The following is a 23,908-nucleotide window of genomic DNA, read 5'->3' on the forward strand; positions in this document are numbered from 1 at the left end:
CAGGCTCGATTCCAGACCACCACAATAAAGCAAGGCAGATGAATTTTTTTTGTTTCCCCATGAATATAAAAGTTATGTTTAGGGATGTCTGGGTGGCTCAGTCGGTTAAGCGACCGACTTCGGCTCAGGTCATGATCTTGCGATTGGTGAGTTCGAGCCCCACAATGGGCTCTGTGCTGACAGCACAGAACCTACAGCCTGCTTTAGATTCTCTGTCTCCCTCTCTATTCGCCCCTCCCCTACTCATGTTCTGTCTCTCAATGTCTCTCAAAAATAAATAAAAACGTTAAAAAACAATTTTGTAAAAATTAACAAAATAAGTTACGTTTACACTGTACTGTTGTCAACTAAATGTGCTACAGCATAATGTCTAAAAAAGTGTGCATACCTTAATTAAAAAATATTTTATTGCTAAAAGAATGCTATTGTCATCTGAGCTTTCAGCAAGTCGTAATCACTGATCATCATAACAAATATAACAGTAATGAAAAAATTCGAAATATCTGAAGACTTACAAGAGAGACAAAGTGAGCAAATATTCTTAGAAAAATGGTATCAATAGACTTGGTCAACACAGGGTTGCCACAAACCTTCAGTTTGTTAAAAAATACATTATCTATGAAACACATAAAGTGAAACAACATTATGCCTATACAAGTGCAAAGTTGAGTAGTTGCAAAACAAATCATTTTGCCTACAGAGCCTACCTAAGATATTTACTGTCTGGCCCTTTTTAGAAAATCTGCCAGCTCCTAATCGAGACTTCCATAATGCACTTCTTTATTTATTTTTTTACCAAAAAGATCCCTCAGATTTTATGTCCTAGATAGTGCATTGGTTTTCTTCATTTGTTTTCTTCATTTTTTTCTTTACTATATTTTGTCTGTAGGTTATTTTTTTTTAATGTACATTTACTTAGAGAGAGAGAATGCATGGGGTGGGGGGTGGGTGGGTAGGGACAGAGAGAGAGGGCAGGAGAGAATCCCAAGTAGCTCCAGACTGTCAGCACAGAGCCCATTGTGGGGCTTGATCCCGTGAACCCTGAGATCATGACCTGGGCCAGAATCAAGAGTCGGTTGCTTAACCAACTGAGCCACCCAGGTGCCCCTTGTTTATAGTTTTAATTAATCTTTGTTTTTGCCTCATTCTCCCTTAGCACCCACCCATAGTTCTTCTTTATAGATCTTGGTGTTAAAAGTCATTATTTGCTGTTTTAAATGTGTTTATATTATTTTAAATATATTATAGAAAATTTTAAACATGTAAGAGTAGAGAGAATTGTATAATTAAGTCCTCTACCCATATAACCTTCACCCATTTTCTTATACAGTTATTATGTGGAATGACACTGCTCTCATTTCATCTAGACCCCTCCTTAGGATTATATTGAACCAAATTGTAGACCTTATTTCATTTCTGAATATTTCAGTATGTTATCTCTAAAGCAATAAGGGCTTTCCCTTCTTTATTGTACCTAGAAAATGAGTATATTTTCCTTTGCTAAATTGGTTGTAGTGACATGTGATATTTAGCTATTTTACCAGATGTGAACAATTTTATTCAAGTGTTCTGATCATATTATAAATTAGCTTCATTTTTAAGTGTGTATTCTGTTTTGTTTTGAGGAACCTACACATTGTGAGGCTAACCCTGATTTGATCTTTGAAGATATGGAAGTTATGACAGACTTTGAATTACATGTACTTTGTAAACAGTATCGACATATTAATAGCTTCCAGTTAGACATGGACTTGATTTTAGATTCTGGAAAATTCCGAGTTTTAGGATGCATCTTGTCTGAATTGAAACAGAAGGTAATAAAGAAGAATGCTATTCCTCTTACATTTTTACAATTACATAAACTTTTTAAAAATAATTCTGACATGATTTGACTTTCTTGAAGTTGTAACCTGTGTCTGTTCTACATTTTTCTAGAAACTAATGCTTTGACCATTTAGGGGATATATTTGGGGATATGTTTTCCTGATTACTTTTCCTCTGTTGAGTCTCAGGAAAAAAAAAAAAAAAAGCAGCTAGTAGAGTTGCTTTTAAAAAGTAATCTTTTCATTTCATAATGACATAATGACATAATTGGTTATTTGTATGATTGCCTCTAAATTATTTTGAAGTTAACTACCACTCTAGTTTCTATGTGAAATAGTGTATATTTTTTTTTTTTTCCAACGTTTTTTATTTATTTTTGGGACAGAGAGAGACAGAGCATGAACGGGGGAGGGGCAGAGAGAGAGGGAGACACAGAATCAGAAACAGGCTCCAGGCTCCGAGCCATCAGCCCAGAGCCTGACGCGGGGCTCGAACTCACAGACCGCGAGATCGTGACCTGGCTGAAGTCGGACGCTTAACCGACTGCGCCACCCAGGCGCCCCGAAATAGTGTATATTTTTAAGATCATAATCCAAATAGTACTTTTGTAGCTGTTTTCATTAACTGTCCTTAAAAACCAAAACTAAGAATTATGTTTTAAGTCTGAAGTTCAGAAGTTATGATAATTTATTTATATATAAACTTGTTATATCTATAATAAGAAATTTACCTTAGCTGTGACTACTTGATTTTTATTAAAGAAGCAGTTGATCATTATATGCTTATATCATTTTATTTTTCCATGTATCTAATCCATATATGTATTTTCACAGGGTGATAGAGTTGTATTATTTAGCCAATTTACCATGATGCTGGATATTTTAGAGGTTCTCTTAAAACATCATCAACATAGGTACCTCAGATTAGACGGAAAGACTCAGATTTCTGAAAGGTTCGTATACTTCACTTTAGTTTCAGAAAAATCTCTGTCCTCTTCACCTTCAAATAAGAGTAAATGCTAGAATTTTAAATGTGTATAGAGCATTTGAATTGTCTTACTTTGAGTCTTTCATGTGGTTATTTGAAATCATTGTGTTAAGATAAGGAAATTTTCCTTTTTTAAGTTTTTGATCTGAATTGCATAGAAATATATTTCAGTACCTAATTGGAACTGTGTACCTTAAAGTGTTTTTTCCCCTTTAAAACTCATTCAAAGCCTTGAAGCACCTTACATTAAACCAAGATTGTTTTAAAACCTTGGGCTTTTTGTATTTTAACAGTAATTGAGTAAGTTTGGTTGTTTATTTTTTTAATACCCAGAGATTAGAAAGATTGTCTTCAAAACAAAAAAAGAATGTTTTTAATAGTATGTTTACACTTCATTATTACTTTTGGTTTGCTTTTTATCAGCCAGGTTTTTTTTTTCCCTGCATTAAAGATAGAAGTCATCCTAAAAGAGAACAAACACCCTGCTAGTTTGATCTTGAGATCCTTGGTTCAAAAGTATCAAGAGCAGCTGCTGACAGATTTCTGAGAAGACTAAAGCTGACGAAGGCCAGAGATTGAAAAGCCATACACAAAATTTAGATAAGCCAGAAGTCATTAAACAAAGGAGAAAATAATCCATTAGGATTACTCAAACCTGAATAGTTGAATTAAAGTGAGAGTTAGTAGGAAGATACATGGTATGGAAAAGAAGTTAGTGAATCGAGAAGGTCTTTCAGTAAAATAACTGCAGGAAAAGTGCTTTAGTGCCAGGAGCATGTATTTACATCTTCACGGTTTTTTTCCATGTAGTGTGATTGTTTTCAATTTTAATTGTGTACATTTTAATGAAATTTAGCCTAATATATTTATCTGACAGGATTCATCTAATTGACGAGTTTAATACCGATATGGATATCTTCGTATTTCTGCTGTCAACAAAAGCTGGTGGCCTAGGAATAAATCTGACTTCAGCAAATGTTGTTATACTTCATGATATTGACTGTAACCCTTACAATGACAAGCAAGCAGAAGATAGATGCCATAGAGTAGGCCAGACTAAGTAAGTGTTTTGAATTGAAATTTAGTTTTAACCAAATGCCTGTTTAATTTGTATAGAAGAGTAGAATATAGTCTGTCAGTATTCTGCTTCAGTTTTTTTTTATTTTCGGCAAAGCCTGGCTGCTGATAGCTTTCATACCAGCAACGCTGAATATGACATATCTCACTATGTCATGTATTCACTTTCTAGTAGTTAAAATAACCTCGCACCCCACCCCAATTTTGATGAAAACAAAATACTATCAATGGTTCAGCTCATTTGAAAAATATTAGTAACTGAAAAGGCTTTTTTTGTTAGACCCTTTAAGAGCCAGATAGACGTAATAATATATATACTGTTGCTACTCTATTATCCTTTAGGAAGCACATTATCTGAGTTGTAGATATTTTAGGTGAAGGATCATTTTGACATTGGAGGTGAAAATACCTGTAATTCAACTCTGCTGTCAGATGTGAGTAGCCAGTAATCATTATTTTCTCTGTGGAGTATATGTTTCCAAAAGACATTGATAAAATCATTTATGAACCAAATATTTATCAGTGCCTATTATGGGACTAAAACTTCCTGTGTAATCTTTTTACTTTTCTATACTTCCTTACTTTTTGTACTGAATTATTTATTGGAACCTGATGAGCAAAGCATGTTCCTTTTTAAAATGGAATATCTCTCTGAACCCAGACTGTTTGTTGAAATAAGTTTTACTAGTAATTTTTGGAGTACAGATATCTTTCTGTCTTCTTGGATCAATAAGAAAGGATGTTTAGAAGTTACACGCTCAGAAAATGTTAATCCCACGTAATATGAATAAAAGGAAATTTAAAGTTAGGGATCTATTTATTAAGCAATCTTCACATTATTCTTACCTCTAAGATGTTTTGTATAGTTTATATATATTCAAATTTTATATTAAGTAACCAATGGACATATCTTCTATTTTCTTTAGAGAAGTACTAGTTATAAAATTAATAAGCCAAGGGACAATTGAAGAATCCATGCTAAAAATTAACCAACAGAAATTGAAACTAGAACAAGATATGACCACAGTAGATGAAGGTAAGTTGTTTGTAAGCAGAAACTTCGGTATTTGTATGAAAAATAGCAGTAGCAAGGAATTAGCAAAAATGGCCTGAATCCTTACCTGGCATACAGTATAGGGATGGCGTGGTAGACGATAAGCATACTCATTTCAGAAGTATTACAATAACTAAGATTATTTCACCAGAACTGATATAAGTGTTTGATTTTGGGAAATTCTGTCTCTTCCATCCCTTCTCTCTTGACACCAAGATATCCCCCAAATAAAATTAGATCTGTAATTTTATCCACAGTTTTATGATACACTTACTATATAAGTAATATATATGAACCCAAAGATTTAAAATGCCTGACATAATATTAATTTATTAAGAACTGTAACATTTACATTTCATTTTGACTGGTAATTACTTACTGAACTATAGTGCAATAAGATTCTTCTTCCCCCACAGCCCCCAAAATTTAGTAATTTCAGACTGAAGTTTGTTGGGTACTACAAAGAACCCTCTAAGGGGAGCCCTTCTTCACTTGACCTTTTTGAAAAGAATAATTTTAAAGTTTTGAAAAGATAATACATTCACATAATTCAAGATTCAAAAGATACAAAATGGCAAACAAGACTCCTTCCTACTCTGTCATCCAGTTTCCCCATAAAAGTGACATATTGTCCTTTTTAAAAAGCATGTGACCACTTTTTTTAGGTAGATAGAAGTAAATAAGTCTGTGTATTCTTTCTTTAACACAAGTTAGCATGCAGTCATTTACATCTTACCTAAATTTAATTGGATGTAAGCTATTTTATCATTCTAATAAGGATATTACTAATATTGATCACAGTTTATTTCAGTTCAGCAAACTTCCATTGAATATTTACTATGTCCCAGTATTTTGCTGGGCACTCTGTATTATAAGAGTTCAGTATATTTTAATCTGTTTTAAGAGCGAGAAAGCCATATGATGAATTACTATGTCTCCTTCCTGTGTAGTATTTATTTCCAGGTGCTTCAGGTTGGGGGGGGGGGGGCACGCATTAGAGCAAGTTTGAGTAAGAAGTAACCGTGATGATTATAACCTAAACAGTTAATCACTGGGCTTTGCGTGGAGGTGGAAACTTGCTGATTTCAGATTATGTAGCAAAAGCAATAGAGTGAATGCATAAGACAAGATTCCGCAGGGCAGCATTTTTTCCTGATTGTTTTCTTAGGGCATCTTTTCAAATTTAGGAAAACAATTAAATATTCTCATTTAGTAGTGTTAGCACATACCCAGATATGTAGATTTTATTCTAACGAGAAGTCTTTAAGTAGAACCATCATAGTTAGTTAATTGAGGTTTCAGCAGTTTGATTGTTGGACTCCCAACTATCTTTAAGTATACAGGTTGCTTCTCATGAGCTAGTTCATTTCCCCAGAAACATACTTTCCAATCTTTTATGAAATGAGGATGGTGGCAGATGCAGTAAGCCTACTGACTGCATTCTTACAGCAAAGGAGAAGCTGTTCCAGTCTTCTACTGTCCCCACGTCCAGCATTCTTCGGATTCAAACTTTCCAAAGAATAAACCTTCATTTGTATATGGCTGGCTCTGTTGCACAGGCTTTAGGTGTCCTATTCTGCAACCTGTTTTAGCTCTGTATATTCCCCATCTTTTAGAAGCCATGTAGTACCTCCATGTTCTTGAGCTTTGAGAGGCAAGGAAAGGATTGTGAATGTGAAGTAACCTTCCTGCATTTCCCACCTGCACACACTTAAGTTTTTGCTTTGTCTGTTTTGCTAAAGTCAGCTTCCATTCTTCCATTTGCTCTTCATCTTCCAAAATTTGACAGCTTTCTCTCCACTGTTGTCTTTTTCTTCTGTTCGTTCTCTTTTGTATGGTACCCTGGACTTTCTTTCTTTTTTTTTTAATAGCATTTTAATTGTATTTCAGGTGAGACCAGTGTGTTTTCGGTCTTGTCTAGTCATAATTCATGTAAATTGTTTATATTTACATAAATTTGTTTAGTCTAAAATTGTACCTGTGTTTTCACATCAAGTATTTGTTAAAATAGCAACTTATTGGGGCGCCTGGGTGGCTCAGTCGGTTGGGCGGCCGACTTCGGCTCAGGTCATGGTCTCACGGTCTGTGAGTTCGAGCCCCGCATCAGGCTCTGTGCTGACAGCTCAGAGCCTGGAGCCTGTTTCAGATTCTGTGTCTCCCTCTCTCTCTGACCCTCCCCTGTTCATGCTCTGTCTCTCTCTGTCTCAAAAATAAATAAACATTAAAGAAAAAAAAAAATTGTTTTTAAAAATAAAAAAAAAAATAGCAACTTATTTCAGCTATGCTTTTAGGCTGTTAGCTTTAAGATGTTCAGAATTAAAGAATCATTCCCCCATTATCACTCTTCGTTTCTGTAGGAAATTTTCCTTTGTCTTGTTTTAACAAGAAAGAACTTTAGCTATTTGTGTATCCATTTTTCCCAGTATGTGTTTTATTTGGTAGGCTAAAGATACAATAATGTCTTTACTCTCTAAACTATGATTTTGCTTCTGATTTCATTTAAATAATTTGACACTGACCTAATGAGAGTACATGTACCCTTCTTTTCATCTCTCACAGTAAGGTTCTTTTCCACTGTAAACAAAAAATATATTTATAATTGTGTCCATGCTTTATGTTAACAATCTGTATGCCCCTCTTCCCATGAAACTATGAAAGATTAAGTACCATGATTCCTCTCAGAAATGCTTGTCAGATTTTTGTATTTCTAGAGCTTGCCTTAGTGATTCTCAGAGTGCAGTGCCCCTGGACCCACAGCAGCATCACCTGCAAAATTGCCAGTTTGAAACACAAATTCCTAAGCCTAACTCCAGCCCTACTCAGTCAGAAATTGGGACTGGAACTCAATAATCTGGTTGGAGTTTCTGATCCAAACTAAAGTCAGAGAACCCCTGCTTTAGAATAAGAATTATGGTTTTGGGGTGTGTGTGATTTTTCTTTAACCTCTTAATGTGATTATATTAATAAATTTTCTACCTTTTAAAACTTTTATTATGGAAATTTTCATGCAAAAATGTTGAAAGCATAGTATAAGTGATTTTAACAGTTGTAAACATTTTGCTTCATCTGGCTTCTTTTACTCATGAACCATTACAGTCAGTTATAGACTTGACACTTCATTCTGAGTATTTCAGCATTTCCTCTCAGTTGCCACAGTACCATTATACATCCAAAAAAATTAACAGTAATTTCCAAATTTTATCATATATTGCCCATATCTGGATTTTTCCCACTTATCCCCTTAAAGTCTCTTATAGGCTTAAAAAACAAAAAAAGGATCCAAAGTTTGTACATTGCATTTTATTGCATTATATCATTAGTATCTTCAAATTTAGAAGAGTTTCCTCACCCTTTGCTTTTTTCTACCTCTTCCTGAATTCCTAGAATACTGAATTTTCTACAGTCTTGTCTTATATGTTTGTAACTTTGTTGTCTTACTGTCTTCTGGATCTGATTATTTACTTGGCTCACTTAATTTGGGACCAGTTTCAATTTAGATTTCATGGGCTATTGTTAAGTCTGTGGATGCGTTTCAAAGCAAGGGTGTCAGTGAGCTCCCTGATAGTTTATGGAATAGTTTTTCTTTCTGTGCATATGTTTTTTACTAAAAGGAGAAGAGTAGGGAAAAGTACTCTCATAATTTTAGATTATAACTAGAGTGTGTATGTGTAACAGAGAGAGAAAAGTGATTAGTTTTGCTGCATTTTAGCCATATCTGATTTCTAAAATTATCCATTGCTAAAAATCTACAAATAGTTGTATACCATTGTCACTTTAATCAGTTCATCTAAAAACAGCTATACCATTGTCCCTATAAACTAATAAATCAGTTCATCTAAAAACAGTCTGAGTGACTCATTGAATTAATCAAGGATAACTAGATTCTACACCACCTTGACACAAGATGTTTTCCCACTGTAGAAAATCCTGAATACTAACTGGGTAAGTGTCTAGATACTGGAATCTCATTTAATATGGGGAAAACATTGGGAAAGGGTTATTTATAGTTATGGTCACTTTAGTCTTCAGCTGGTATGCCATATTCACTATTTTGTTTAGATGTGCCAGTTTTAAGTCTTAAGTCAGTGATTGTATCTTTGTACTGAAAATAAGGGTGTTGATGGATGATTCTGTTTGGTTGTCTTTGTTTCTACTCTTCAGTTTGTTACATGAAGGTTTTCACCAAATAACCTGAGGAGAAAATACTGTGTACTGTATGAATAGAATGTCATCTAGATTAATATCTGTGTATCTTTAGATATTACTTATGTGAAATCAGAAGCCTAGCCTATAGATGGCTGTACTGGCATGAACGTTAGCACAGAGGAAGTAGCCTTAAATACACATAGGGCTTTGTGAAGGTTTTTAAACAAGGAGTGACACTGAGACAAACGGGGCCTTGAAAAACAATTAGGCATTCACCAAAGTTAGAATCAGAGAAAATACATTTCATAAAATATTCTTATGAAACTTTTAATGCCGCTTTCTGACCTGCAGGTGATGAAGGGAGTATGCCAGCAGATATAGCCACATTACTAAAAACGTCAATGGGCCTGTGAAGTTAAGAATTGTGAATTCCTAATTGATGAGGAAATATCAACTTGGTGCACTCAAGGACATTTACATTATGATGACCATGGGGTTTATGAACATTTATAACTTTTTATAATTTCCATATTACATTTCTCATAGTATGGACAACTTTTTTGCCACTAACTGAATTCTCCAGATGCTCACATGTGAAATTTCAAACAAAAAGCCACAAATAATGTAGTCCTGAAGATGTTGAATAATCATTTTACAAAACAGTTTTCTGAATGGGGATTAGTTGGTGATTGTTTGTAACAAATATGCTAATGCTTTAGAAATGTCAGTATTTTTGTAATTATTTCTACCTCCAAATATATATATATTGTCTTTCACTGGATAATGTGTGTAGATTTTTACATGTGCCTTATTTGACAATGCTTATGTCTTGTTTTTCTTGTCTCCTTTGAAGTTCTTTTTTTGTTAGTTTAAAGGATGCAGCTGTATAGATTATATAGCTTTCATTTTATTGCTATTTGAAGCAGATGTTCACCACTGTCAACAAGAACTCAACCTGAATTTAAAGGTGGCATTCCATATACTAACACCCCCAGGTCCTTCCAAGTACTTCTGTTAAAACAAATTTGTTTGGCTAGGCACTAAGTTGTTTTCCAGTGAATAGTAACTGAAGAAGCCCTTATCTTGCTCCTTGGATTAATTCCTTCTGTTCATTTCCCAACCGCACTAATTGTGCTTATTACTCTGCCTATTCTTGTGCATGTTTTCATTGATTTCCCTCTCCTGGCTTTTGCTTCTCTTGAAACTGTTGCCCAGTCACTTCTGCTCCAGTTCTCTTTACTCTCTAAATAGTAGTTTATTCCTGCCACGTCTCCACGTATCAGCAAAATGTGGGTAACATTTGTCTAGCCTGGCAGAACAGATTAGCAGGCTATTTCACTTCAAAGCAGACTGAACGTGACTTCATATTAAGGCAGCGATAGGTACTGCATGGAAATAGGTCATTAACGTTAAACACTTCTCAAAATATAACTTCTCAGTTTCCAGAATTTCCAGTACAGGACCTCCTGAAGAGAGAGCCATTGTTCAATTCCAATTCAGTGTGGGTGACAAAGTGAAATTTAGAAGAAGTAAAGTTGTCTATTTGATATTTAACTCTTTATTAAATCTTTCTTTAAAATTTTGCCTGTCAGTCTATCTTGCTGTTTTTATTATACATCAGTTTCTTTGTATAACTTGTGAGTTTCATGTGTTTTGTTTTTATTATGTAAATATCATTATAAATAAACTTATTTATAAATCACAGACTTGGTAATTATTGGAGATTATACTTTTCAAGGCATCCTCACTTGCTAAGATGCTAAGGTAATATAGTCCTCTGGAGTTAGAAGAGTATTGAAGCTCTCAAAGCAGTCTTCAGATATTATAGACTCTGAAACTCACGACTGAGTAGGTTTACCCAATCTTGAAGGTATATTGAGTATATTCAGTATATTTTAGTATAATGGGGCTAGAAGGAATCTGCAAATATTATTACTACCTCCTACATCGCAGGACCCAAATCACTTAGATTGTTGGAAATACTACCTTTTAAAAATCTCTCAAAATGGATTTCTCATAAGTTTTCTGTGTTAATATGTCTTTAGTGATCGGCTGTTTCATTTGCTGTTAAATCCATAATATCTTTAATAAAAGCATTCGTGAACATAAGTTGTATTTTCACACCCTTTTTAATAGTTTCTAACTCTCCCTTTACCCTTAAAAATATAATATGGAGCACAAATGAGATCATATGTGCTTAATATTGTCTGTTTCTCAATAAACTGAAATTTATTACTTAGGATGTATTCCCATCAGTGTGTTCATTGGACTGATGTCAGTGAACATCATAATCCATTATCAGTAAAGGGCATGTGAAGCCATAGTTATTGGAATATTATCTTGACCAACTGAAGCAACTTTTATTTTTTAATGCAACTTACAAAGAGGTAGGAAACATATGCCTTATGTGTGTTCATAACTGTGTTCCTGATCCAGAGACATGTAACTTTATACCAGGAGATATTTTTGTCACAACATTACTGTTGTTTCTGATTGTTGGTATTACTGTATAGTGGTTAGATTGGAGTATCAGGAGATTTGGTTTTCATTTACTTGACCCTGAGCCAGACACTTAAATGTCCATAATTAAGGAAATGATTCTTACGATTCTTTTCTTCCCAAAATGTGTTTTTGTCTGATTACAGTATGCAACTTTGATTCATTCATATTCTCTCATACTTGCTCACTCACCTAGGAGCCATTTAACTTGGGGACAGGATGGGATAATGGAATGTCCTTCAGTGAAAAATGGTGACCTAAAGGTTAATGATGATGCTATGATTGAAATATTTACTTATGAAACCTGCTGTGGTTGCATTTTATAGTTGAATTATGATTTGTGTAAACAAATTGATTATCTTATTTTGAATTATTATAATTTTAGGTAAGCATTGTATTTCTCACTTTTCTCACTTTTTCCTAAATTCTATTTTAATTAAGGCTTGTCAGAATGTAATTTTATGGCAGAAAACGAACATGCATAAGAGGGAAGAAAAGTTACTACCTTCATTATCTAGAGTATCAATTTAAATTCTTTTGCAAAAGATAATTTTTTTTCTTTAGATTGCCTTGATAAGAGGATAGAGTACTTTGCAATGAGATTCACTTAAAACCAACATGTTATTATTTATTAACAGCCACTAGTGATAAGAAAATGTGACCCAGGGTGCCTGGGTGGCTCAGCCAGTTGAGTGTCTTGAGTCTTGATTTTGGATGATCTCATGGTTTGTGGGTTCAAGCCCTGCGTCAGGCTCCACACTGACCATGCAGAGCCTGCTTAGGATTCTCCCTCTCTTCCTCTCTCTCTGCCCTTCCCATGGGCACTCTCTCTCAAAAGAAATAACGCTTTAAAAAAAAAAGTGATTCAAAGAAGCAAGTTATTTGGGAAATGCACTTTGTTTTTATGTATAATTCTTAATGTATAAAGCATTTAACATCTTTTCTCCTATTTCATAGAACATTGTTGTGATGAAAGAAGCACCTTAAAACAAGATCATACTTGGCCGAACATTCCTTTCCTTTTTATTCCCTTACACTCTCTCCTCATTTCTGGCTTTTCAACCATGTTCTTCTTCCCCTGTCCTGCATTTCAAGTATAAGGCCATCTATTTCATTGGTCTGTTTCTATATATAACATGATAATGCTAAGATTAGACAAGCCAATATTAATAATATTAACATGTAAATTGAACTGAAATATATTCCAGTGCTATAATTATGGTTTAAAATTGGCTGAGGGATAATCCATGTTTCCTTGCAAGATTTCTAAAACTTGTTTAGAAATCACTTGTTTATATGGGTGGTTCTTGCTTTCCATGGTAGCATGGGGCCATAAAAATGACTGCCAAGTTGAGATTGTACAAAAGAATCGTAGTCATTGGAGAAGACCGTTGTTCTATGACTTTAAAACTTTTTTCTCAGCACATTAAAAACATTGTTGGTTATAAATGTGTAGGTAAATGAAAAAATTAATTTTAGTAGTAAAAGAAACATTGATAAAATTACTTTTGTAAAAAACGTTATCAAGAATAGTAATAATACTTTCTTGTATGATTACAAGACAGCATTCTTTTTATACCTTGGCAAATTATAATTCTGAATTTGTATCACCTTCCAAAATTTTATTGCATTTTCAGTTTCCTGAAAACTATGCCTGCTCTTTTTTCTTTTTTAATAGGCTTTATTTTCTAGATGAGCTTTAGGTTCACAGCAAAATTGAACAGTAAGTAGAGATTTCCCATATATCCCTTCTCCTTCCCTCCCCCCCCCCCCACTTTCATCAACACCCCCATTCCAGAGTGGTACATTTGTTACAATCAGTGAACCTACATTGACACAAGATAATCACCCAAAGTCTATTGCATCAGGGATTGCTCTCCGTTTTGTATATCCTGTGAGTTTAACAAATTCATTATAGTATACAGAATAGTTTTACTGTCTAAAAATTATATTCCATCTTTTCAACCTTCCCTCCTCCTTAGCCCTGCACCATCACAGGCTCCACAGTTTTGCCTGTAGTTGGAATCAGAATGTCCTATAGCTGGAATCATACAGTAGCCTTTTCACATTGGCTTCTTTCACTTAGTAATCTGCACTTAGATTTCCTCTGTGTCTTTTCATGGCTTGATAGCTCACTTCTTTTTAGTGCTGAATAATCCCTTGTTTGGTTGTGCCATGGTTCACTTATCCAACTCACTATCAAAGGGCATTTTGGTTGCGTCCAAATTTTGGCAGTTACCAATAAAGCTGCCACAAACATCCATGAGCAAGTTTTTGCATGCACCTAAGTTCTCAACGCCTTTGGGAAAGGACCAAAAAGTGTAATCGCTGTATCATATGGTAAGAATAGGTTTAGTTTTGTAAGAAACTCAAATTCTAAGTTGTCTTTACCATCTCGCATTCCTGTCAGCAGTGAATAAAAGTTCATTTTGCTTTACATCCTCGCCAGCATTTGGTGTTGTCAGTGTTTTGAATTTTTGCCATTCTAACAGGTAGGTAGTGATATCTCCTTGTTTTCATTTGCCTTTCCCTGGTGACATGATGTTGAGCATCTTTTCATATACTTATTGACCATGTATATATCACCCAAGAGGCGCCCATTCAGTTCTATTGTCCGTTTTGTAACCGCTCTTTCCATTTATGTGCAATTTGAATTTGGCTCCAGCATTGTCACTTTTCCTTTCTTTACTGTACTTACATCTTTGTTGATGAGCTCCCTTTATAAATTATCCACTGTTTTTTTTTAATTTTTTTTTCAACGTTTTTTATTTATTTTTGGGACAGAGAGAGACAGAGCATGAACGGGGGAGGGTCAGAGAGAGAGGGAGACACAGAATCGGAAACAGGCTCCAGGCTCCGAGCCGTCAGCCCAGAGCCTGACGCGGGGCTCGAACTCACGGACCGCGAGATCGTGACCTGGCTGAAGTCGGACGCTTAACCGACTGCGCCACCCAGGCGCCCCTAAATTATCCACTTTTTAAAAACTTTTGAGTGAGTTTATCACTGAGAAACAAGCAGGCAATGCAACTACACCCTTTGCTGTCTGTACATGAATAACAGATGTGCAGTGACCAGTCACTAACAGACTTTGAGAGCAGTGATATGATAGGTGGTTACTCATGAGACGTATCTGTTACCTACATAGTGATTTGTGGACTGAAGAGTTAGCAGCAAACTTAATACCTTATGCAATTACAGCAGAAGTCCAACCCATTTGTTTGGGAAATGTGTTACTTAACCATTGTGACTGAAATCCAATGCTTGTTGAAACTGATGCAAAGTGAGCCCTGCCTGGATTGTAAACTCTTCTTTCTCAGTTGTAAATGATGTGAAGTTATTCTGGGGAAAAGAAAAAAAAAAAAAAATGGATACTGGAAACTAAATGCTCTCCCCCCCCACCCCACCCCCACCGCCAATGCTCTTTTTTTCCTTGTTTGTTTGCTTAAGCAGAATATGGAAAGAGTGAAAGTCTTGATGGAGCTGGGGAGGGGAGTGTGTGGGTTACATGGCTGCTGTAGCTTATCTGATGGAAGCGATGCTGTGAAGTCAGTAAAGCTTGGAGGTAGCACACGTCACCTAGAGTTTGGTTTGGGGCCTTCGTTGTATCCAGTCAGCGATGGCAGGAATGGCTTGAACTTTCTTCCTTAATGTTACCAATCTAGGATGGTTATCCAGCAAGTCAGGTTTAAAGACCAAAAGCGTGGTGCTGCAAATTTCCCAGTAGAAATCTGCCCAAGTTACCTAGTTGAAACAAAAATTGCCATTTGAACATAAAAGGCATGGCTTCTTAAATCAAAAATAGTTTCTTTTGGGGGCACCTGTGTGGCTCAGTCAATTAAAGTGTCTGACTTCAACTCAGGTCATGATCTCATGGTTCATGAGTTTGAGAACCGCATCAGGCTCTCTGCTGTCAGCACAGAGCCCACTTCGGATTCTCTGTCTCGCTCTCTCTCTCTCTGCCCTTTCCCTGCTTCTCTGCTCTTTCTCTATCAAAAATAAACAACAACAACAAAAAGTTTCTTTTCAATTTAAAGTTCTCTTTTACTATGAAAGTGGAATGAGTATATGATAGAAAATAACAGATAACGCTATACTCCCAATACTTAGAGGTTGCTAATATTAACACCTCTGGGTATAAGATATTTGTGTGTGTGTGCTCCTTCTAAAATGAGATCTTACAGGGGCACCTACATGGCTCCGTGGGGTTAAGAGTCCGATTCTTGGTTTCAGCTCAGGCCATGATCTCACAGTTGTTGAGTTCTGCTCCTTGTCAGGCTCTGGGCTGACAGTGCAGAGCCTGCTACAGTTCTCTCTCCCTCTCTCTGCCCCTCCCTGTTCACGCTCTCTTTCTCTATCTCTCAAAAGAAAAACTTTATGAAAAACACAAAAGGAGATTTTACAGTACATATTCTTGTAACTTGATTCACTTTCCACCTCTCTGTGACAATACATCTTTATCTTATACCCAATCAATACTTTTCATCTCTTTCAAAAATGTCCCTTACAGGACAAAGCAGACCCATTTCAGGACATGCATTTCATCTGGTTATGCCACTTAACTCCCTTTTACTGAAGAGTTCACACTAGTCCCGAATAATGTCCTATCTTCAGGATTTGTGTGATTATTTTGTCCTGTTGTTGACCTTGTTCCTTTACTCTGCAGAGTATGAAGGGATAGAGTACACGTTATCCCTAGAGAGTTCATAGTTGCAAGTTAAATATTTTTCACTAACACATTATATTGCATCACATCAAAAGACACAATGGGTACCTGAGCATTAGTGGAACCCTTAGAGTGATGGCAGCCTGGTCATACCCTTGTACACTTTTTCTTTGTACACTTCCCCCGCCCTGCCCTTTTGTGACTAGAAATTAATCCGGCTGACATTACTTTCGCTCCAGATGAATGTCAAAAAGTGAAGTTTAAACATGGACTATCCTTAGTTTTCTTTTTGTATGGAATTTAATAACGCTAATTCTAGTGTTTTGCGAACATGGATACTAAAACCCTGTCAGCCAGGAGAGTTTTATGGGTTAGAGGATTCAGAGTTCAGCCAACAAATATTTATGGAGTACCTATTGTGTGTGATGCGTGGGTTTAGGTGCTGTGATGGGCTGGAAAGCAAAATGTGCTGCAAGCCCTTTCCCGGATGCAGCTTTCATTTAAGAAGCAGGAAGACAAACAGGTAACTGATAGGGACAGTGAAGAAAAAGTGAAGGACTTTCAGGTGGTCATGGAGGGAAGACCTTTAGCAGGTGACATTTAAGCCAGGCTTACATGGGATAGGACCCAGACAGGAAACATGCCGGAAATGAAGCATTCTAGGCCGAGGGGCCAGCAAGCGTAAAGGCTCTTAGGTGGAAGTGAGATTTGTGTCTGAGGAACAAACAAAACACGAGTGTGTGTGGAACACTGTGAGGAAGGGAGAGAGTGCTAAGAGATGGGGTCAGGAGGTAGTTTACCGAAGAGTTTTAAGAGAAAACAAGGGGAGTACATTTTAAGTCTTTAGAAAGTGTTCATTCAATAGGGCAGGGAGAGGAACATTATAGGAAAGTCTACTGGGGAGTCCATGGGAGGAAATGAAGAGGCATGTGGTGAGTTGCAAGTTGAGAATAAAGATGCGACAAGCTTGCTTCTGTGTCACCCAGAAGGATTCAACACACTGTGACCAGACTAAGTCACCAGAGTGCTGTGAAAAGCAATCTGTATCTTGTCTCCTAGAATGTAGTCTCCTTGAAGGACCCCAACCTACCCCAGTACCTGAATCGTATTTAGATCTGAGTTTTTGTCCATAGTACTTTATAGGTGCCACTGTGCTCCTCTGTCAGTAGTAGGGCTGTAATATCTGGTTGTCTCACTTTTTGTGACATTAACAATTATTATTAGTCAATGCCTAGGTCCATTCCAATTATCAGGGGTTGGAAAATGGTAACAGTTTGTTTTAATCCCCCTTTTTACTTACTAACTGGAATACTTTGATGAAGACAAACTTGGCCCATCGATTTTTGTTATCTTGAGGTGCAATTGGCATAGGAAAGGCAAGGTAAATTCTTTATTCAAACCCCCCAACCTTTTAAAGACCGTTTTCAGAACAATAATTTGACTCCGCATCATCTAAAAGTAACCAATGAAGCTCTATTTGGTTTGGGGGTTTACATGTACATGTTTGTGTTTGGTTGTGGTGGTAGTTGCCATCATGTCTTCCTTTTGATTTGTTTCAATCCACTGCCAGTAATATTCTTAGTGAAGCTTGAATTGTCCCATCTTTGGCCACTGGAAGCCTCTTCAAGTTAACTTTTGAGTCCTTGTGACACAACCCCCGTTGTCTTTGATAATTCATTTGCTTCCGGTGTGATGAGGTATTCCCAGCTCGTCTCATACGTTTCCCTGCCCGAATTGAGAATGAGCTATTTCTCCAAGAACTCCTCATTCCTTTTAATGTTTAATATTAAATCCTTTAATACTTAGACCCAAAATCTGGGTCCTGCAGGTGCCCAGGACAATTGGATTGGTCATTGTGTCCAGAAAAAGGGATACAACATGCTTTTTTCTTTACCCTGAGATAAAGTTCATCATGACTTCAGATATAGTTCACTTTCAGGAATAGGATGTTTACTCAGCTTCACGGATCTGACATCTCTATCTTCTTTCTCCCACACTGAAGGTCCTGGTTCTCAGTGACATCTACATATTTTTGTATTGCTTAACCCCAAAATACGATATACTAATATTAGAAGAAAACAATATGACTATACCCAGTACCACCACCAATATAATTACAAGAACACTCACTTTACTGTACTTTGCTTTATTGCATGTTGCAGATACTGAGGGGTTTTTTTATTGTTTAAGAGACAGAGAGAGGGGTGTGTGTGCGTGTGTGTGTGTATTTGTGTGAGTGGGGGAGGGGCAGAGAGAGAATCCCAAGCAGGTTCCACACTGTCAGTGCAGAGCCCAGCATGGGGCTCAAATTCATGAACTGTGAGATCATGACCTGAGCCAAAATCAAGAGTTGGACGCTTAACCGACTGAGACCTAGGAGCCCCACATAAACTGTGTTTTTTACAAAGGTTTGTGGCAAACCTGTGTTGAGGAAATCTATTTTGTACTATTTTTTCCAAGAGCATTTTCTCACTTTGTGTCTCTGTGTCACATTTTGGTAACTCCTGCAACATTGCAAGCTTTTTCATTATTATGGTGTCTGTGATCAGTGATTGCAAGGTGCTGAAAGCTCAGATGATGGTTAACGTTTTTTTAGCAACAAAGTATTTTTTTAAATTTTTTAATGTTTATTCATTTTTGAGAGAGAGAGACAGAGTGTGAGTGGGGGAGGGCCAGAGAGAGACGGAGACACAGAATCTGAAGCAGGCTCCAGGCTCTGAGCTGTCAGCACAGAGCCCGACACAGAGCTCAAACCCACGAACTATGTGATCATGACCTGAGCTGAAGTCTGGTGTTTAACGGACTGAGCCACCCAGGCGCCCCGCAACAAAGTATTTTTTAATTAAGATATGTATATTGTTTTGTTTTGTTTTAGACAATACCATTGCATGCTTAGCAGATTACAGTATAGTGTAAACATAACTGTATACAGGGAAACCAAAAAATTCATTTGATGTGATATTCGCATTGTTGCAGTGGTCCGGAACCGATCCCACAATATCTCCGAGGTATGCCCCTACTAACAACGGTGTACAATTTCTATTTTTTGTCCTGAGAGAATATTTATAATAAGATGTATCGTCAAATTACTGTGTTTTACTGTGATATTTCTTAAAACAGTTCTACCTCACTAATAAAATACTTAGGTTCTTTACACACTTCATGCATCAATTTGACACAGGTTTATTTGTTTCACTTTGCTTTTACTTTGCAGTGTTAGCTTTTTAAAATATTTTTGTTGTTTTTATGTAATTATGTAAAATATTTTAGTGGATGCTTTCAAAGTTAAGTCCACTAAAAAAATTTATTCAGAGAAGTTTAGCTTTTCCAGCTCTCTAACCTACTCTCTCCCGATGGGTAACTTTTTTTTTTCTCAATGACTCTTTGTAAGTTTTTGGTTGGGTGTGTGTGTGCTTGCGTTTTTTTTTTTTTTTTTATGATGTAAAAGGTACTCACAGAGTTACCAATGAGCCACTCTTTTTCCCCTAAGTATGTGTCCAAATCTTGCAGAAGATGAGGTCCATCATATGTAAGAAGCTCATTAAACATCTGATCCTAGGAGAGAGAAAAAGCTCACTTTAAGGATAATAGGCAGAAAAATAAATAATATGATTGGAAGAGGAAGTAGATTTTTCCATATTTATTCTCCCGTATGAGTTGAGAAAGGAAGAGAAGTAGCTTACATGTTGTTGGTGGGGGTGGTTGCTGTTTTCAAATGTGTGACACGGAGATTGGGGTCTGATTCTTTATACTTAGTCATCCCTTTGTTACTCATGGATTAAAAAATAACTGTCACCAGTTCTTACAGCTTCTTTGTATATGATGACTAAATATTTCACCCACAAAAACTTTTCATGATTTTTATCTTAATTTTTACTGAGAAAAAACGATTCCATTATGTTTTTACATTTTTAAAATTAATCTTTTTTCTTAGGCTCACTCTTTTTGAAGTGAAATGACGTAACTGAGGCTAAAGAAATGAATTTTAGTTTGTAAGGCTAGGTTCCTTTTGTTTGGCAGTCTTTTATTTCCCCATTGCACTTAACAGAAGTAATCTATAATAAATCATTATGCTCTCGGGCTTTTATGCGTTTTTTCTTGTTGGCTTGACATGGTGCCTTAGTATGAGCCTTGTCTGCCTTGAATATCATCTACAAAACCATCATCTAGGTGCACTCTTTTGATATATTATGTAAGCTAACATTACAAACCAAATGTTCTTAGAAGAGACCATGGCCTCTTTCTTGGTAAGAAGTATTCGTTTATATATGAAAATTCTGGCTGGTGTGTATCTTGGATATGAAATGTAAGTCAATCTCAAAAATATTATAAAATATGTGTGTACATATGTTATTTGCTAATAATGATAAATGATGTATAATAAAATCCAGCCTTTATTAAGACAGGTCAGGTAGTGGATTAACTCCCTCACCAACTTGCCGATTTCCTTTGTTATTATTATAACTGCTAGGTAATAGAGATTACTGTAACATAATGCCTTAGGTTTGTAGAGCACAGTTTGCAAAAGCATCATTACATATCTACATACATTGGTCAGATTTTATAAATGAAACATGGGAAGTTTGTCATTATTTTGCCTTTTTATTTTTTCCACTGTTCTATGCTACCTTCATTCATAAGGTTCTCTCTCTATCGCTAATATGTTCATAGTTTACAATAAAACAGTGTGAGTTCTGCCTCTTACACATCATGTGCAAGCTGAGAAGTAATGGACCCAGATCCATGTGGCACCTCCCAGAGCCCAGCCCAGCTCAGCATCAGTTGGAAAGGTATTTATGGCCAACTTGACTCTCCTAGAATAGCTAGAAATGGGAAGGAGTCAAATGGAACAGGATGTAGCTGCTGGACGGGTTTCCAAAACTTTTGTATTCTCATCTGCACAATTTTGTTCCTTCTTCTAATGTGCATTTTCCACAACTTAAGGTCAGGTACACTGATGCTTGTGCATATGCAATGCCAAATAAAAATCTTTTCTCTGCACTAAAAGAATCTTTTAGTGCAGGTTCTCTTTATATGTTTGGTGAATCATCTCAGTGATTCATCTCCTCGAATGACATGTAAATTATAACCAGCATAATTATTAGTATTTAAGAATCATTTTGAAGAATACTCGCTAAAATAACACAAAGAAGATGAAATTTCATTACACATCCTTTTTTCCAGATGTGTACTTTTAAAAATGTATATCCTGATAAACCCTAGATAGCCACTTGGTAGACTCAGAAATTTCCTTCTTCCTCCAGAGCATTGTAAGTCAGGAGGTTTTTGAACCTGAGAACTGATTGCTATAGTATTCTATCAGATGACTTTTAGAGGAATTCTATTTCTCCAAAGCATTTATCTTTAAATCCACACTTCCTCAATCATTTAGTATTGGAAATGGGCCACTGGCATTCCTTCAATCCTCCTCATCTTTCATCTTCCTGTTCCCATTCTTTAGGGGGAAACTGAAAGAGATATGTTGAATAACCAGGGAAACACCAGTGGTAAATTCGAGGATTCTCAGGGTGACCAATGTCCAGAAACATATTTTGCCTTCTAAATTTAATTTTTTAGAAGTTGGAAGTGGAATTTTTTAGCAACCAATACTGTAACATTTATAATTATGTGTGTTTGACAGATCTTTAGGGCTCATACAGCAACAGGGCTATTTTCACTGTCCATCCATCTTCACTGTATCAATATTCTGCTCTTGAAAATGGTACCTGACCACAAGGTGGCAGCAGTGCAACCTACTGCTGGGAGACTAGGCAATGGAATATACTGGAACTGTGGCCAGTTCATTATGTACTAGCCAGATCCTGCTTATTAATCAGATGGTATGTAGCCAACTGCAATATTTCTGTAACATGTCCTCCTTTCATATGATTTATTTATAAACTTGGATTATGTCCTGTGAATTTTGTTTTTTTAGCTAGAAGGTATGTAAGAGCATGGTTATTCTAATACAAAGGTAGGTTACTCTAATCATAAACATCCAAAGAATATTTTGCTCTGGGAGTTAGCTTCTATTATGGAGCCTCGGCCACAGAAGAGTACAAAATAGAGAAATGGAGAAGAACAAGCCCATCGATTGATAGATTACCAATCAGTGGGGTATTTAGCACATCGAAGGAAAAGTTTTAGATACATTTCTCTAAATTGGAGATTATGTATCTACTTGTCTCTGCACTTATAAGGATGTGTTAAATATAGACGGCCATGTCTGACAAAAGGAAAAACAATAAGCAATGAACTATATAAGCACTATTAATTATATATCGTAGAATAATTATAATATCTAATATTTTTCAAAACACTTGCTACCTTGTCATAGGTACTCATGCTAACTTTTCATTAATCCTGCCAACACACTTCAAAGTAGATTCTGTGGTATCCCTACTTTACAGACAAAGAATTTGAACTATTGATAGGCAGTTATGTGACAACTAGTAAGAAGGGAATCAGAATTCAAGCCTGGCAGTGTGACTCCAGAGCCTGAAGGTAATTGCTATAAATCAAAGCTGAGCTTTTATTTTAAACTTTGTGCTGGTTAGGCAGCCATTACATTCATGTCAAGGAATCATGAAATGTGAATACTTTTATGTTCCCAATATCTCTATTGAAATCAGAAGTTCCTAGTTAAGTAAGTTGTATTTAGCATAAATATGTTTAAGCAAATTGATAAGACTGTCATTCCATGCTGTAACTTTTGGATACAGACCATAAGCGATAAGACATACATAGTGACCAGCTGCTGGCATTAAAACCAGCGGTTGAGAACATGAAGTCTGAGTCCGAGTGGCTGGGATTTGAATTCCTTGTGTACTATTTACTAGCTAAATAACCATATACAAGTTACTTATGCTACATGAACCTCAGTTTCTCCATCTGGAAAAATGAACATCATAGTTTCTCCCTAAGGGAGGCCCTGGGTGTTAGTCACTAATTTAAAAGAAAGGATGCACAGGTGATGAGGCAACTCCATAACCACTCTCTTAGTTTCTTCATGTGCAGAGTGAGCATGGTGATAGAAAGCACTTATCTCACGGGTGGATTGGGGGGACTGGCTGAGACCACGTGTGTGAAGGGGCTGGAGCCACACCCGCACGTGGTGTTTGAGAAGTTCAGCTCTTGTTGTCTCTCATGCATCACATATGCAGTGCCAGCTAAGTGAGAGGTGCAGTGCTAGGTGTGGGGACATGAGTGAGTAGCATGGACATAATTACTACCCTCATGGGTGTTCTACTGGAGGAGACAAACAAGCAAATATATTTTAAAATACGATTGTAATGAGGCCCTACAGGACACCACTAGGGGGCTGTAATGGAGAATAACCAGCAAGGTCTATTTAGAATTCTCGATAAAGATGATGGATGTGACACACATACATATTTTTCATCCAAAAACCACAGTAAATACGTATTTTTGAAAAGATAGAGCCCACAAAGAGGTGGAAAACAGGAGACAAGACAAAACAAAATTTGAAACCGTAAAGAAAATGGTTGAATGGTATCTGCAAAGGTAAAGCTGAAAACCAACACTACCCCATAACACCCTCAAATGGTTCAGGAAGAGGCAAGATATATCGAGAATTGGGGGTAAGGAGGTAAGAGAGAGGATAATGTGAGGACTGGTGGAAAGCTGTAGAAGTCGTT

At 36.4% G+C, this 23,908-nt stretch overlaps 2 protein-coding genes across 7 annotated transcripts in view; one reads left to right on the forward strand and one right to left on the reverse strand.

Moving 5' to 3' along the window:
• The window catches only part of SMARCAD1 (SNF2 related chromatin remodeling ATPase with DExD box 1), a 78,511-nt gene extending 67,721 nt beyond the window's left edge, over positions 1-10,790 (forward strand). For all 6 annotated transcript variants that reach the window (XM_078445875.1, XM_078445876.2, XM_081795555.1 and 3 more), the window contains exons 20-24: positions 1,626-1,814; positions 2,658-2,776; positions 3,689-3,871; positions 4,815-4,924; positions 9,440-10,790. In XM_078445875.1, the coding sequence (XP_078302001.1) occupies positions 1,626-1,814; positions 2,658-2,776; positions 3,689-3,871; positions 4,815-4,924; positions 9,440-9,501 (663 nt within the window). In that variant the 3' untranslated portion in view covers positions 9,502-10,790. The remainder of the gene's footprint in view (positions 1-1,625; positions 1,815-2,657; positions 2,777-3,688; positions 3,872-4,814; positions 4,925-9,439) is intronic.
• A 1,675-nt stretch (positions 10,791-12,465) lies between these two features.
• Positions 12,466-23,908, reverse strand: part of HPGDS (hematopoietic prostaglandin D synthase) — a 31,397-nt gene continuing 19,954 nt past the window's right edge. The window contains exons 5-6 of the mRNA XM_060654636.2: positions 19,707-19,805; positions 12,466-15,328 (exon numbers count right to left, since the gene is read on the reverse strand). Of these exons, the coding sequence (XP_060510619.1) occupies positions 15,164-15,328; positions 19,707-19,805 (264 nt within the window). The 3' untranslated portion in view covers positions 12,466-15,163. The remainder of the gene's footprint in view (positions 15,329-19,706; positions 19,806-23,908) is intronic.

Source organism: Panthera onca, chromosome B1 (genome assembly GCF_046562875.1).
Source record: "Panthera onca isolate mPanOnc1 chromosome B1, mPanOnc1 haplotype 2, whole genome shotgun sequence".
In the NCBI taxonomy this organism is placed as follows: domain Eukaryota; kingdom Metazoa; phylum Chordata; class Mammalia; order Carnivora; family Felidae; genus Panthera; species Panthera onca.